This window comes from Pavona decussata, unplaced genomic scaffold (assembly GCF_977016875.1).
Source record: "Pavona decussata unplaced genomic scaffold, jaPavDecu1.1 SCAFFOLD_329, whole genome shotgun sequence".
In the NCBI taxonomy this organism is placed as follows: Eukaryota; Metazoa; Cnidaria; class Anthozoa; order Scleractinia; family Agariciidae; genus Pavona; species Pavona decussata.
The window spans coordinates 1375001-1388091 of NW_028145717.1; the positions used below are offsets into that span (position 1 = coordinate 1375001).

Sequence of the window (13091 nt, forward strand, 5' to 3'; positions counted from 1 at the left end):
CTTAACCGTTAAACGAGAAAATCATGAAATTTAGTTATTGCTGAAAAAGGAAAAAGAGTCAAGTTTAAGCGATAATGACTGACACACCTCAAGGTTTCATTGTATAGGGACACTTTGGGCCCGTTTCTTAGTACTTTGCATATGGCAAAAACGGCAAAAAGTGCCTTTTAGAAATTTAACACATATTCATCGGATTTACAGGAAAAACTAATAGTGATGGTTGTTCTAATATGAGAAAGCAAACAATGAATTAATTCACTTGATCAGCACGATTAAGTTAATGTTCAATGAGTTTCACTCTGAAATCCTAACACATTAAATATTTGAAGCAAGATTGCGCCATAAAAATTCAATGGAAACTACTAAGTGGTCTCGAACAGGATCCACCGTTTAGCTACACAAATGGAAAGCGTCAAAATTCCAAGAGGGTGAAGGGATATTGAGAGCAATAAGCAATTTTCTTTAGTTGAACAACGACAGTAAACGATGTGGCTTATAGAAGATACGAACAAACGATTTTGTGAAGTGAAACCAGTATGCGATGAAATCAGGCCGCGTATCTGATATAAACTTAAATATCTATACAATATGTGTGTCACGTGCTTATTCTTTTTGTTGCCTGGTTTTCGAATTTAGGACCGCTCAGTTAAGCTTGAAACAGAAAGTCTTAGTATCCGAACCAAGGGACCGACTATTTAAAGGAAGTTAAAACCGAGGCTGAGAAGGTCGTAGTCTAAATACCACCGCTTTGCCCAAGATTCCGCTTATTTAAACGAAGTTTAGTCGTGGATTGAGATGAAGCTTACCCTTGGTTTTCGGAGTAATCTTCAAAGCGTGATTTTGGCTTAGACAAGGTCTAACTTAACCTCTGTTCAAACGTATGGCGCGTTTTTAGTGTCAAAATTCAAACTATCAATTCAAACATTCGATCCTTCAATTCAAACATTCAATCCTTCAATTCAAACATTCGATCCTTCAATTCAAATCTGCAATTGTTCGGTTCAAACTTTCGATCCTTCAATACAAACATTCAATCCTTCAGTGCAAAAATGGAATGGGTCGATTCAAACATTCCATCATTCAATCCAAATATGGAATTGTTTGTTTCAAACATTCGATTCTTCAATCCAAACACCCTTTTCTTCAATCCAGAAATGCGATTCTTCAAGTTAAACATGCATTCATTGTATTGCCTGGCCTATCATTCAGTTCAAGCATGCATTTCGTCGATTCAAACATGCCATTTTTCAATTCAAACATTTGATCATTCAATCTAAACGTGTATTTCTTCAATCAAATCCTGAAACTCAAACACTACACCATAAATTCCGCGTTCAATTTCGATAGAAAAAGCTGAAATCCTGCTGTTGAAACATTTTGCACTTTAATTTTAAGATATAAAATCCAGATTATAAATTCAAATATAGTCTCACAATGTAGTTGTGTAGTGGCTCGATTCAAACGGTCACTTCGGCGATTCAAACATTCACTTCGGCGATTCAAACATTCAGCTCAGCAGTCCAAACTTTCAGTTCCTCTCCAGTAGTCTGGAACCGAGGGGACTCTGTAAAACAAGGATACGGACGGGCGGATGCGGATAGCCTGCAGTGCAGGCGTTTTTCATGGGCGAGCGCTGAATAATAAATTTAGTTCGCGTATTTGAAGGAGGCTGAGGGGGAGGGGGGGGGGGGAAGGAAATGAGAGCGAAAAAAAACGCCTGCCCGCAAACCCTGTGTAATCGCCAAACGCCCCTATTTATAGTTGCGCTTGATCAGTGCATTTCCGGCTTCATTCATCACAGCTTGTGCAGTCATGTCACGTACTTCGCGTGATCTAAGTTTCTACTTTGAAATCAAGCATAATAAAGTGAAAGTTGTCTCTGTCTCAAAACAAAAAGAATCATGAAAGAATAAAGCTACTGTGTGACGGTCAAATTAGTAAATTTAGTAAAGTTAATTTTCTGCGTTCGCTTTCAGAAGATTTACAAGTGTCACGCTGTGCGCCGCAAAGGTCAAATACAGAATATCAAGCACAGATCAGTTCACAGTTTTATTCGGGGCTATGCGAATACAAACCTTTACCCGGTCCAACTGAACGGTATGCGAGTCGTCCCCAGTTATCACACAAAGCTGCTGGTCAACTAGTGTATCAATCTTTTTCAGCGATCGAAAAAACGGACAGTACTCCTCCGCTGAAGCAATGATAAACGGTTTTTTGCATCCTCAATATCTTTTTAGTCGGTATCCCTATTTTGCTAGTCCCATTGAAGTTGCTTCTTCACAGCACTTTTCAGCGGACAGACAAGGATCGCATTCGCACTTTTGCTCGATAAAATCAATTTAAATGCCCTTCAGTCGAACCAACAACGGAAAGGTAAGGCTTTTTCCAAAGGCGGTAGGAAAATCTGCCAATACATCTTGTCTCGACAACAGTGAAACAATTATTTCTTTTTGTTCGGAGCTCAATTCAAGTGATATTCCAATTTCTGAAAGACACGGTTTCATTGAGCACAGTGGTAGTGGAGCTAGAATGAAATGACATGGGGACCGATCTGCCGTGGATTGTCATGTATCAATCAATTTGTGACCTACCGCACCAATCAGAGCCCCCGTCTATCCAGTGTACGGGTTCTGCAAACAAACAATGAGTGCGGGCAGGCGTATTTTTCCCTCCTCTCCCCCTCCCCCCTCCTTTATTTCTCAGCCAGTCGTCTTCTCCCTTAGGGTCACTTTTGACTCGCTCCAGCCCTCTCGCGCTTCCTCGCCCAAGATGACAACAACGAAGGATTATTTAGTGCTCCCGCTCCAAAAAAACGCCTGCATTGCAGGCTAGGATGCGGACGGCGGATTAAATTTATTGGTTAATTGTCACCTTCTAAGAAATGCTAGCTTTGGCTTTTTTTTTAATTTATTTTTATTTATTTATTTTTTAATTTGAATTGATTTTATATTTTATTGTCAGTCAAACAGCGAAAACGCTATGGAATGTTTCTTCTCGTTTTTCAACCAAATCAGTCTGAGTTTGCAGTGGAACTCGGTACATTAGTACGACACACCATCCGGAAAAACAACAAGTTCACATTCATGAACATTTACAGGATAATCTGATTAACAGGTAAAGTACTGTACGAGCTTTTGTTAGGCATTAAAGATTGGAAATTGTGGTTATTGTTCGAATAGACAGATCGATACAAGTTATTAAAAAATTATTTTAAGATGTCCAAAGATTTCCCGGCGTAGGATTTCTGAACGTGTCATTTTCTTCCCTTTAAATTTGTACACAAGCGAAATTTTCCTTGCAATATGGGGGCTTTTTTTGATCGGGTTTTGCGTCTTTTCGGTTTTAATATTCATTGCGGATTTTGGTTTTTCTCATCTTGGAACATTCAGATTATTTTATCTGACAGAAAAACATGTTTTTTTCGGTCAGTTTCTGGTTTTCCTCCGGTTGCCTCGGCGGCGGCCTTCAGTCCCCAGTCAGGTCAGGGGTCGTCTTCTCCGTGAACTTGGTACAGTCGAACCTCGATTATCTGGACTCGTTGGAACTTGAATAAAATGTCCGGATAATCGAAAATATGAATATTAATGAGACAGGAATGTAAAAAAAATGTAATAAAGAAAGCAGAATTTGTCAAACAAACCGGTTGATGCTTTGAAGCTTTCGCGATCGGTCGACTCCGCGTTCAACTACGCTGAGAAATGTTTCGCTTTTCTCCTGAAGAAGCGGACTTAAAAATTGGTGTTCCACTGCTGAGTAAACCAGGCCCCAGTTGTTCAAAGAGTGGATAACTTTATCCACCGGATAAGTCGCTATCCAGCGGAGCAAATGTACTCCAACTACCGGTAACGCCTTTTGGCAAGTTTTCCACACAATCCCATACTTAAATTTGACATATGTTTCTACTCTATCCATAAATTATAGGGCTATTGGGAAAATCTTGCACGCATTTCATCTGCTGGATAGCAACCTATCCAGTGAATAAAACTATCCGCTCTTTGAACAACTGGGGCCAGGCGTATAAGGTTTTATCCAATTGCTCTGACACGTTCGCAAATCTGACGCAGGGAAATCTTTGGACGTCTTAAAATAATTTTTTAATAACTTGTATCGATCTGTCTGTTCGAACAATAACCACGATTTCCAATCTATAATGCCTAACAAGAGCTCGTACAGTACTTTACCCGTTAATCAGATTATCCTGTAAATGTTCATGAATGTGAACGTGTTGTTTTGCCGGATGGTGTGTCGTACTTATGTAGGGAGTTCCACTGCAAACTCAGGCTGATTTGGTTGAAAAACGAGAAGAAACATTCCATAGCGTTTTCGCTGTTTGACTGACAATAAGATATAAAATTAATTCAAATTAAAAAAAAATAAAAATAAAATTTAAAAAAAACCAAAGCTAGCATTTCTTAGAAGGTGGCAATTAACCAATAAATTTAACCGTATCAACATCCTATTTTCTTCCACTTCTCCTTCTTTTTTTTTTTTTTTTTTTTTAAAGCCCCATCCGCCGTCCGCCATCCGCCGTCCGCATCCGCCCGTCCGTATCCTTCTTTTACAGAGTCCCCCCGTTTCAAGACTACTGGAGAGGAACTGAAAGTTTGGACTGCTGAGCTGAATGTTTGAATCGCCGAAGAGAATGTTTGAATCGCCGAAGTGACTGTTTGAATCGAGCCACTACACAACTACATTGTGAGACTATGTTTGCATTTATAATCTGGATTTCATATCTTAAAATTAAAGTGCAGAATGTTTCAACAGCAGGATTTCAGCTTTTTCTATCGAAATTGAACGCGGAATTTATGGTGTAGTGTTTGAGTTTCAGGATTTGATTGAAGAAATGCACGTTTGGATTGAATGATCAAATGTTTGAATTGAAAAATGGCATGTTTGAATCGACGAAATGCATGCTTGAACTGAATGATAGGCTAGGCAATACAATGAATGCATGTTTAACTTGAAGAATGGCATCTCTGGATTGAAGAAAAGGGTGTTTGGATTGAAGAATCGAATGTTTGAAACAAACAATTCCATATATGGATTGAATGATGGAATGTTTGAATCGACCCATTCCATATTTGCACTGAAGGATTGAATGTTTGTATTGAAGGATCGAAAGTTTGAACCGAACAATTGCAGATTCGAATTGAAGGATCGAATGTTTGAATTGAAGGATTGAATGTTTGAATTGAAGGATCGAATGTTTGAATTGATAGTTTGAATTTTGACACTAAAAACGCGCCATACAAACGCAGATGGAGTAAAGTACCTGCTACATCCGATTTAAATTCTCTCTGATTTATGATTTATTTTCTCTCTGCTTTACGATGCAACCTGGTAATTATCTCGAGCTGAGGTATTCCACTCCAAAAATAGAGTTAACAGTTTAGCCTTAAAATGATGTTTTGAGCAATTTCTGTATTTTAACATCGGTGATTGAGGGTACTCTTAATAAGAAATTCAAATTGTGACTCCATTTTCTGATTATATGATTCAAGGAAAGTTTGCTATTTATCGAGCAAAGGTAACTCCAATACGGGTTTAAGAACATCTCTTTGGAGTTATAATCACTCCAAATATGGTAGGGCCACAACGGTGAGTCAAATCAAAGAGTTATTCTAAACCCTTCAAAATTACTCCAGGTTAACACTAACTAAACATATTGTGAGGTAAATAAAGTCACTTACTCCAAGAGATACTGGCGTATCCTCCAAATATATACTGGCCAACCTTCATTATCGTCACAGTAGGACCCTTGTTATCGCACCGGGAGTGAAAGGTAGATGCAGCCCAACCATCAACGGACGCGTGCCAACAGCTCGTCCAGCAAGAAGATTTACTCTGGACGACAGGTTTAAGCCAGTTACTTAAAGTACCCAGGTAATTATCGTTGTTTTGCAGAATGGATGAATGTCGTAAGCCTTTAATTGTGAAATTATAAAAATGACAGTTTAACAGGCAAACATAAACGCTATACTTATTTTTTAGGAATGTAGCGTACAAGAGAAAGACTGGCTGATTCGATATCCAAACACTTCCGAGGTGGTTCAAAAAGGAACTCGGCGCAATAGCTTCTCCAACCATTAATAATTTAAGGAGGAATTCAAAGCAAACGTTTACTGAATTTGATGATATTAATTTAAGGTCACATTTCATATTTCCAAAAAGACAACATTTTAACATTTTGTTGTTTATTTGTTTTTATACAAGTTTCAACCTCCATTTAAATCTTGCTACTTCACGCGGGATAGGTAACTGAATAGCTAAGAGCCTTATAAATAGATAGCCACTTGGAAGTGAAGGAAGAGAAAAATGTTTTTGCGGGCTGGACTATTCTTTGAGTACTGGGCGGGCTATTTGCTAACAAAACTAGCTAAAATATCGTTATATCGTATAAGTGTCTGCTTATTAAAAAGATCGTTTGATCGGCTACAATGTTAGGATACTAACCGGCATATTGATAATAGCAATCAAAGCCATTTCCCACATATCCACTGTTACACTTGCAGGAATAGGATCCACGTTTGTTTGTACAGGTGGCGAGCTGATGACAGTAGGATGTCTCTTTGGTGCATTCATCAAGATCTGAAAAAATAACTTCAAATATTAAAAATAAAGTAATAGAATTTAAGCAATCTATAACTGTTACTTGTTTATTCCAAAACAGCAGTAACATCAGTTGTGTATTTGAACTCCTGGTTTCTCAAAAGTGGAAACATGCACCACTGATGGTCTTAAACACGAAGGCGCATTGTTAAACAGGCTTACTCTTTCTACATTCGCCAGTATTCGAGTTCTTTATTTCCTTCCAGAACCACTCCATTACATAAAAAGTAGATTTTTTCGAAAACTACTGTTTTGCAGGGACTCACACAATTTCTAAGCCAACTATCATTTGAACCTGCTCGTAACTAGACAACTGTCATCTTCGGTACCTCACTCTATTTGATCAAAAGGTGAAGTATCCTGTTGTAAATGATAAAGGCCCCTTATAATTTGACACTGTTGGTAAAATGTTTTATTCTCATATGTCACGCTTTGAATCTCAGTACATTTTGTTTGGTCACGGGTGTCTATTAATCATACTTCACCAGCTTAACTTGCAATCAGCCTACCTTTCTTACAAGTATACTGATGGCAGTCACTGCATTTCACGTCATTCCATTTGTAGTTGTGCTCCACGCCAAGTGCATGCACGCAGTCTTCTATTTTAAAATTATTTGGTTGATTTTTAGCCCAAGCTGTGAAGTTTCCAGCCCCGCGATCCGCCCAAGTGAAGCTACCCTCTGTGGAGATGTCATTCAATCCCAGCCAGGATTTTTTGCCATTATGGCGACGTTGTAAAAACACGTTTTCTTCATTGTTGTTAACGTCAACAAGGACTGAGTTTTCTTGACGGCATTTTTTCAGCGCTGTGGTCCAGTTTGTGCATGTTTCACTCGTAAAGTAACAAAAGCCATTGAAATAGCTCCAGTCAGGATCACAGACATCTGCAAATTATTAGAAGAGATTATGAAATCCAGAACTGTAATAACCAAAGAATTAAACTGATAACAGGGGCACCCAACGGATCGTTTCGGTAAATTATCTTTTCGGAAGGTCCTTAATCCCCTGCAATTTTCTAAAGGGAATTTTCACCTCGAACGTTCGTGATATGGGAAATTTAAGGCCTAGTGTTTTCGGATTGATAAAAATTTGGTTTCGGGTACCGAAGAAAGGTCACTGCTAAGATTTTCGGAAAGGAAATAAGACCTAAGGTTTTCGTGAAATGGACATAAATGCCCTAGTAATTTTGAAAAGACTCAAGTTCCCCTAGAATGACCGAATAGATAAAAATATTATTGCGCGGCCTAAAATGAACCCACAGAGCTTAAAGGCACTCCAGATACCTTAGAATTGCGTTGCAAAGGATTTGAGAGAAACCTCTAGTTGGGCGTCCCTGTGATAATGAATAATAATCATTATTAGCCAAAAATCCGGCCGTCGATTGTCCTTAATAAAGCTAATGACACATCAATATATTCATGAATACAATTCAGTGAGGCAACTTTCGTTCTTCAACGAATGGCTCTAAAATGGAATTAATTAGAAACCGAGGTTCTATTCTGTTCCTCTCGTTTGCTTCTGCTGAGTGATCCGTATTTCACACATTTTACTTCTCATCGTGCTGCACATGATAATGCAGTATTTTTTTTGTCTAGGTTACTATGCATTATTAAGTTAAATATACCAGGCAAGGGCTAAGTATTTACTGACCTGTAAGCACCGCATAACTCACTGACAGCGGATCATATCTGGTCTGGTACAATTCCTTGACACAGACTCTGAATCCAGAGGAATTCATGTTCTGCAGAGGAAAAATTTAATCAATGCTTACTTGCTTCCTTAGTTAGCGTTAAGATTTTTTCCGAACAATAAATCTATTCCCGAAAGATTTCCAATAATTTATCTCATGATTTAATGACTAACGTGGCTGAAACATGAATTGCGAAACCTTTATTGCCGTAATTTTTAATAAAGGACGATCCGTGGAACCTAAATTGTTTTCACCATTTTCAAATTCACAGGTTTTGTCTCTGACATGGCTTTGTTAAACTAGCAAGGGAACAAAGGTTAAAGGGCAATTTTTTTTAATAAAAAAAAGAAACGAAAAAAAGTCAACAAGTTGGACAATATTTTCCTAAGTTTCCCTTTGATTCGTTATGCCGGAGACAGTTACTTGAAAGGTAATTTCCCATTGGTATAGTTACAGTTTCGTAATACTTTATAAAAAAAATTGCATATATAAAACCAAGCCTTACCTCGATCCAAGCTGTGATGCCGTTGTGCACTGGAGCCGAGTTTCCACTTACCGTCGTGCTGTGATTAGCGGATATTAAAATCGTTGGCGTTGAGTTATAAGCTCTTGTAAATGAAACAAACTGCAAAAGAAAAGAAATGTTATTACAACAGGTTTTATTGTTTTGTGTTTTATTTGTTTATTTTTAATTAATTAATCTGTTTATTTATTTATACATATGAGTGTAAAATTAATCGTCTTTCTATCTTACTTTCATTCTCATCACACCTCTTACAGGGAAAATAATCATTTCTTATAGAGATATATGCTGATTTTCTATTTTTTTTTTTCAACACCCTGTTTAAGTGGTTCTTCTCATTCTTTCCTTAAGGACATTGACTCTTAATTAATACAGAGTTTATGACTACATGAAAAAACAAGATCGTACTAAACCAGGCACCGTGACACAGTTTTCTTGATATACCGTGGCACGCTGAGCTTCGACTGCATCCCATGTGCCAGCGGCTAGCGTGAACATCACATGAAAACAGTAGATCACAGCCAGATATGAAACAGGGCTGCATGTGGGAACCTATGGTGAATGTATGTACTTTGCCATATGAAATACAAATCCAAGTACTTTTAGATATCATACCGGACTCCATTCGTATATATCGTAAGCAACACTCGACTTTGCAGAGTGTCTTACACAGGGCTCCATATACTTGCATGATTTGACAATGGATGTAAGCCCTCATGTTCCGCGAAAGAGTTCCATGCAAACTGCAACTTCTTTATTAAGAAATTGGCCACGTAAACTCGTTTTAATTTTAAGGCCCTTGCTTTCTGGTTCCGGTGAAGTTTTTCTTACCTCACAGTAAGCGTTGTTGTTTTCATCAGTTGGTGGGTTTGTGTTTGGAAAACTGATCGTTCCGTGCTCGTTAAACAGCGGTTTGTGGAGTTTGGCGAAAGCGAACCAGTTCTGTCAAGAAAAATAACAGTCTGAAATGGAACCACTGAATACCAACCAATGTGAGAAGCCAATGCCAGATCTGTGAGACGTGTTGTTGAAAGTGAATGTATTATTTACTCAGTGACACAGGCAAGCCAAGTTAATTTAGAGAAGGTCTTGCCAGGAAAAGCGTTTTATCACTTAAGTATGCTTTTTTCCTTCGGCTAGAAAACGTGGTGCAAAAAGCCACTTTTAGAAAACCGAACAGTGCAGCCCTTCGGCCTGAATCTCGAACTCATGATCACTCTTTTCACAAAAACCCAAAAACGCATAAGCAGAATATCATAATTTTTCTAAAAACGAAAGAACCTCAATTTTCTAGGTAATAATGATATATTTGTTAAAGCTTCTTGTTTTATTGAAAATTTTGATAGTACGCTGTAGCACTCGTGCAACTTTCACCTTGCATAACAAATTCGCAAAAACGGCAATAACTTCAACCAATCAGGGGATTGAACATTAATGGTAGTAGCTTTGTACAAAACACCTTTAGTTAAGAACATACCACGTTAATATCCTCATGCTTTCCATCAAAATTCTGCATTTCTCTAAGGCATGCCTTAAAAGAACTCTTTGTAGTATCTTCGAGCCAAATGAGAGCGGAATCATACTCATTCCCTGTCCTTAAATGTTCTGACGTCACAAGAACCACAGGCGCCTCAGCAAACTTGTCCTAGAAATTAAGAGAAAAGAGGTAGTTGAAAATAGCGAAAAACAGTCGGTTAACAACTTTATTTAAAATTTAATGTTTTGGATTGTTTCCTGAGATTCCTGGCAAAATAAACATCAAACGTATAATATTTATACATATATTTAAATTCCAAACTACTAATTTAGTTGTTTACACGAAACGAAACTGTGGCATGATTCAACTTAGACAATTGCTGATTGTATATTAGAGTTACCTAGAGTGCGGTTTTGGTTTGTTATTTAATGTTGTTTTCTTAAGTCCTACCTTGGGAAAAGTTACATCTGCACAGTTTGTCCCAGACCACCACTTTTGCAGCTGAATCTTTCCGGTCAAGCCCTCTGGTGGAGCTCCTTGGTACGCAATCCAGTCGACAGTTGCAAATGGGTTGAAATTCTCCTTTTTTCTCCCAGTTTGCATAACGCAAACAGTGAAATTTTTGGGACTGACATTTTCACTCCACGATGTCACTGCGTCGTGGACTGTTAAGGAATCGTTAAGTTTCATGTGATTAACGGTGACTTGAACGTAAACCTGTTTGTCAGGATAGAAGCGGTATGGCGGAAAAGCGACTGTTTTGCAGCTGGAATCGGACCATTCTGGAACATGGAGGAGTTCTACTCGGCCTCGAACAATAGGAAAACCTGATAAACATTTAAACGTGTATAACATTAGTTGGTCAAACTAATAACTCACTCTTTGGTTGGTATCTGATCTGCAGCACCTTTTGCAATGTCATGTAGTTGCTACAGTGACTGTTGTGTTGATTAAAATCGCATTTTTTTTTAACTTATAGTTCGGTATTTTAGGTTAAAACCTCTCACCAGTTTGGTAGGTCCCACATACCCGATTAACTTGTGGTCTGGCACACGAGACCCTGTTTTTTGGTTATTACGTTTCTGCTTTTGTTGTTAGCTGTCCTTTGAATATTCTGCAGATAGCCGAGTGAGTTCTTCGCAGAGTATAAGTTTCTCATTTCACAAAAGGAGCATGTACAACTGTATAACATGGTCTTCTGTGGAGCTTTCATGCAAGGTATTATTATAGAGTATCTCTCTTACCTTCACAACTTCCTGGATGGTAAACAAGGTTATTTTCCAGTCCTTTACAGTAACTTAACTCATGCCAGCATTTGTTGTCGTATGTTGTTCCATTCGCAGTGCACACTGGATCCTGATAGGAGGGACATTGTTCAAAACACTCACAACGGGCGTCATGCGCACTGTACGTCTTGCACGCTCCAAACCGTGGACAATGCACATTAAGGCAGGGATTGAGGTCTGTAAAAAAAAAATAATAAAATAGCTCAATATTTTCTTTAATGTTATACTTGCGTGTAAAATGAGAGATTTCTTGAATGTCTTGTTTCTTGACATTGTAAAGAAAGGTTAATAACTTTGGTAATAATGTAATAAATGACTAGAAATAAATTAATTTATTAAAAAGTTACTTAAACAAAAAAAAAATTCAAGTATAACAAATGAAAAACCAACCTCCAATAACAGCATAGCTGACTGTTAAAGGGTCGTGACCGCTTCCTGATCCCTGTAAGTCTTTAACGCAAATCTTCATACCCTTAAGGCCAACTTCCTGCAAAAAATGATAACAATATGATAACGGCTTACTCCCCTTTTCACTTTTAGGTAAAAAAGACAGAGCCTTATAATTAATAACTTTAATGATATTTTGAATTTTTTCCAGGGTCGTTCGAGGCTCAAGTCCCACAGAAGGAATGTTTAACGTGTCTAGCTAGTTCAGCCGTTCATCTCCATTTGGAACAAAGTACGTTCTGATTCTTATCCTTGGCTCCACTTTCAAAGGAGGATTGTTTAACTTGTCTAGTTCATCCGTTCAACTTTATTTGGAACAAAATGTGTTCTGATTTTTTCCCAGGGTCCTTTCCCAAAAGAGGATTGTTTCACTTGTCTAGTTCAACTCCATTTGGAACAAACTGTGTACTGATTCTTTTCTCAGAGTCCCGTCTCAAAGAAGCATTGTCCAAATTATCTAGATAATCCGTTCACCACACTTGCAGCAAAGTGCGTTCTTATTCTTAACCCAGGGTCCCTTTCCACAAAAGGATTGTTTCACTTGTCCAGTCAGCAGTTTAAACCCATTTTGAACAAAGTGCGTTCTCATTATTTTCTCAGGGTCTAGTTCAGCGATTCAACACCATTTGGAACAAAGTTTGTTTTGATTCTTTCCTCAGGATCCCTTCCCTCAGGAGGATCGTTTAACTGTTCTTGTTCAGCAGGTCAACCCCATTTTGAACAAACTCTGTTCTGATTCTAGTCTTAAGTTCCTCTTCAAAAAGAGGATTCTTTAACTTGTCTAGTTCAGCAATTCAACCCAATTTGGAATAATTACGTTCTGATTTTTACCCCAGGGTCCCTTCCCACTGGAGGATTCTTTTACTTGTTTAGTTCATCCGTTCAATAACATTTGCAACAAAGTGCGTTCTGATTCTTTTCCCAGGGTCCCTTCCCACAAGAGGATTCTTTTACTTGCCTATTTCAGTAGTTCAACCTCATGTGGAACAAAGTGCTTTCTGTTTCTTTTCTTATGGTCCATTCCCACAGAAGGATTGTTTCAATTGTCTAGTTCAGTCG

General features: G+C 38.2%; 2 protein-coding genes across 2 annotated transcripts in view; both read right to left on the minus strand.

Moving 5' to 3' along the window:
• The window catches only part of LOC146453615 (uncharacterized), a 30035-nt gene that overhangs the window by 7739 nt on the left and 9205 nt on the right, over nt 1-13091 (minus strand). The window contains exons 7-16 of the mRNA XM_085096423.1: nt 11976-12072; nt 11544-11762; nt 10750-11126; nt 10300-10467; nt 9654-9764; nt 8805-8924; nt 8260-8350; nt 7119-7493; nt 6454-6588; nt 5691-5924 (exon numbers count right to left, since the gene is read on the minus strand). Of these exons, the coding sequence (XP_084952549.1) occupies nt 5691-5924; nt 6454-6588; nt 7119-7493; nt 8260-8350; nt 8805-8924; nt 9654-9764; nt 10300-10467; nt 10750-11126; nt 11544-11762; nt 11976-12072 (1927 nt within the window). The remainder of the gene's footprint in view (nt 1-5690; nt 5925-6453; nt 6589-7118; nt 7494-8259; nt 8351-8804; nt 8925-9653; nt 9765-10299; nt 10468-10749; nt 11127-11543; nt 11763-11975; nt 12073-13091) is intronic.
• The window catches only part of LOC146453616 (uncharacterized), a 57686-nt gene that overhangs the window by 2292 nt on the left and 42303 nt on the right, over nt 1-13091 (minus strand). The window lies entirely within an intron of this gene.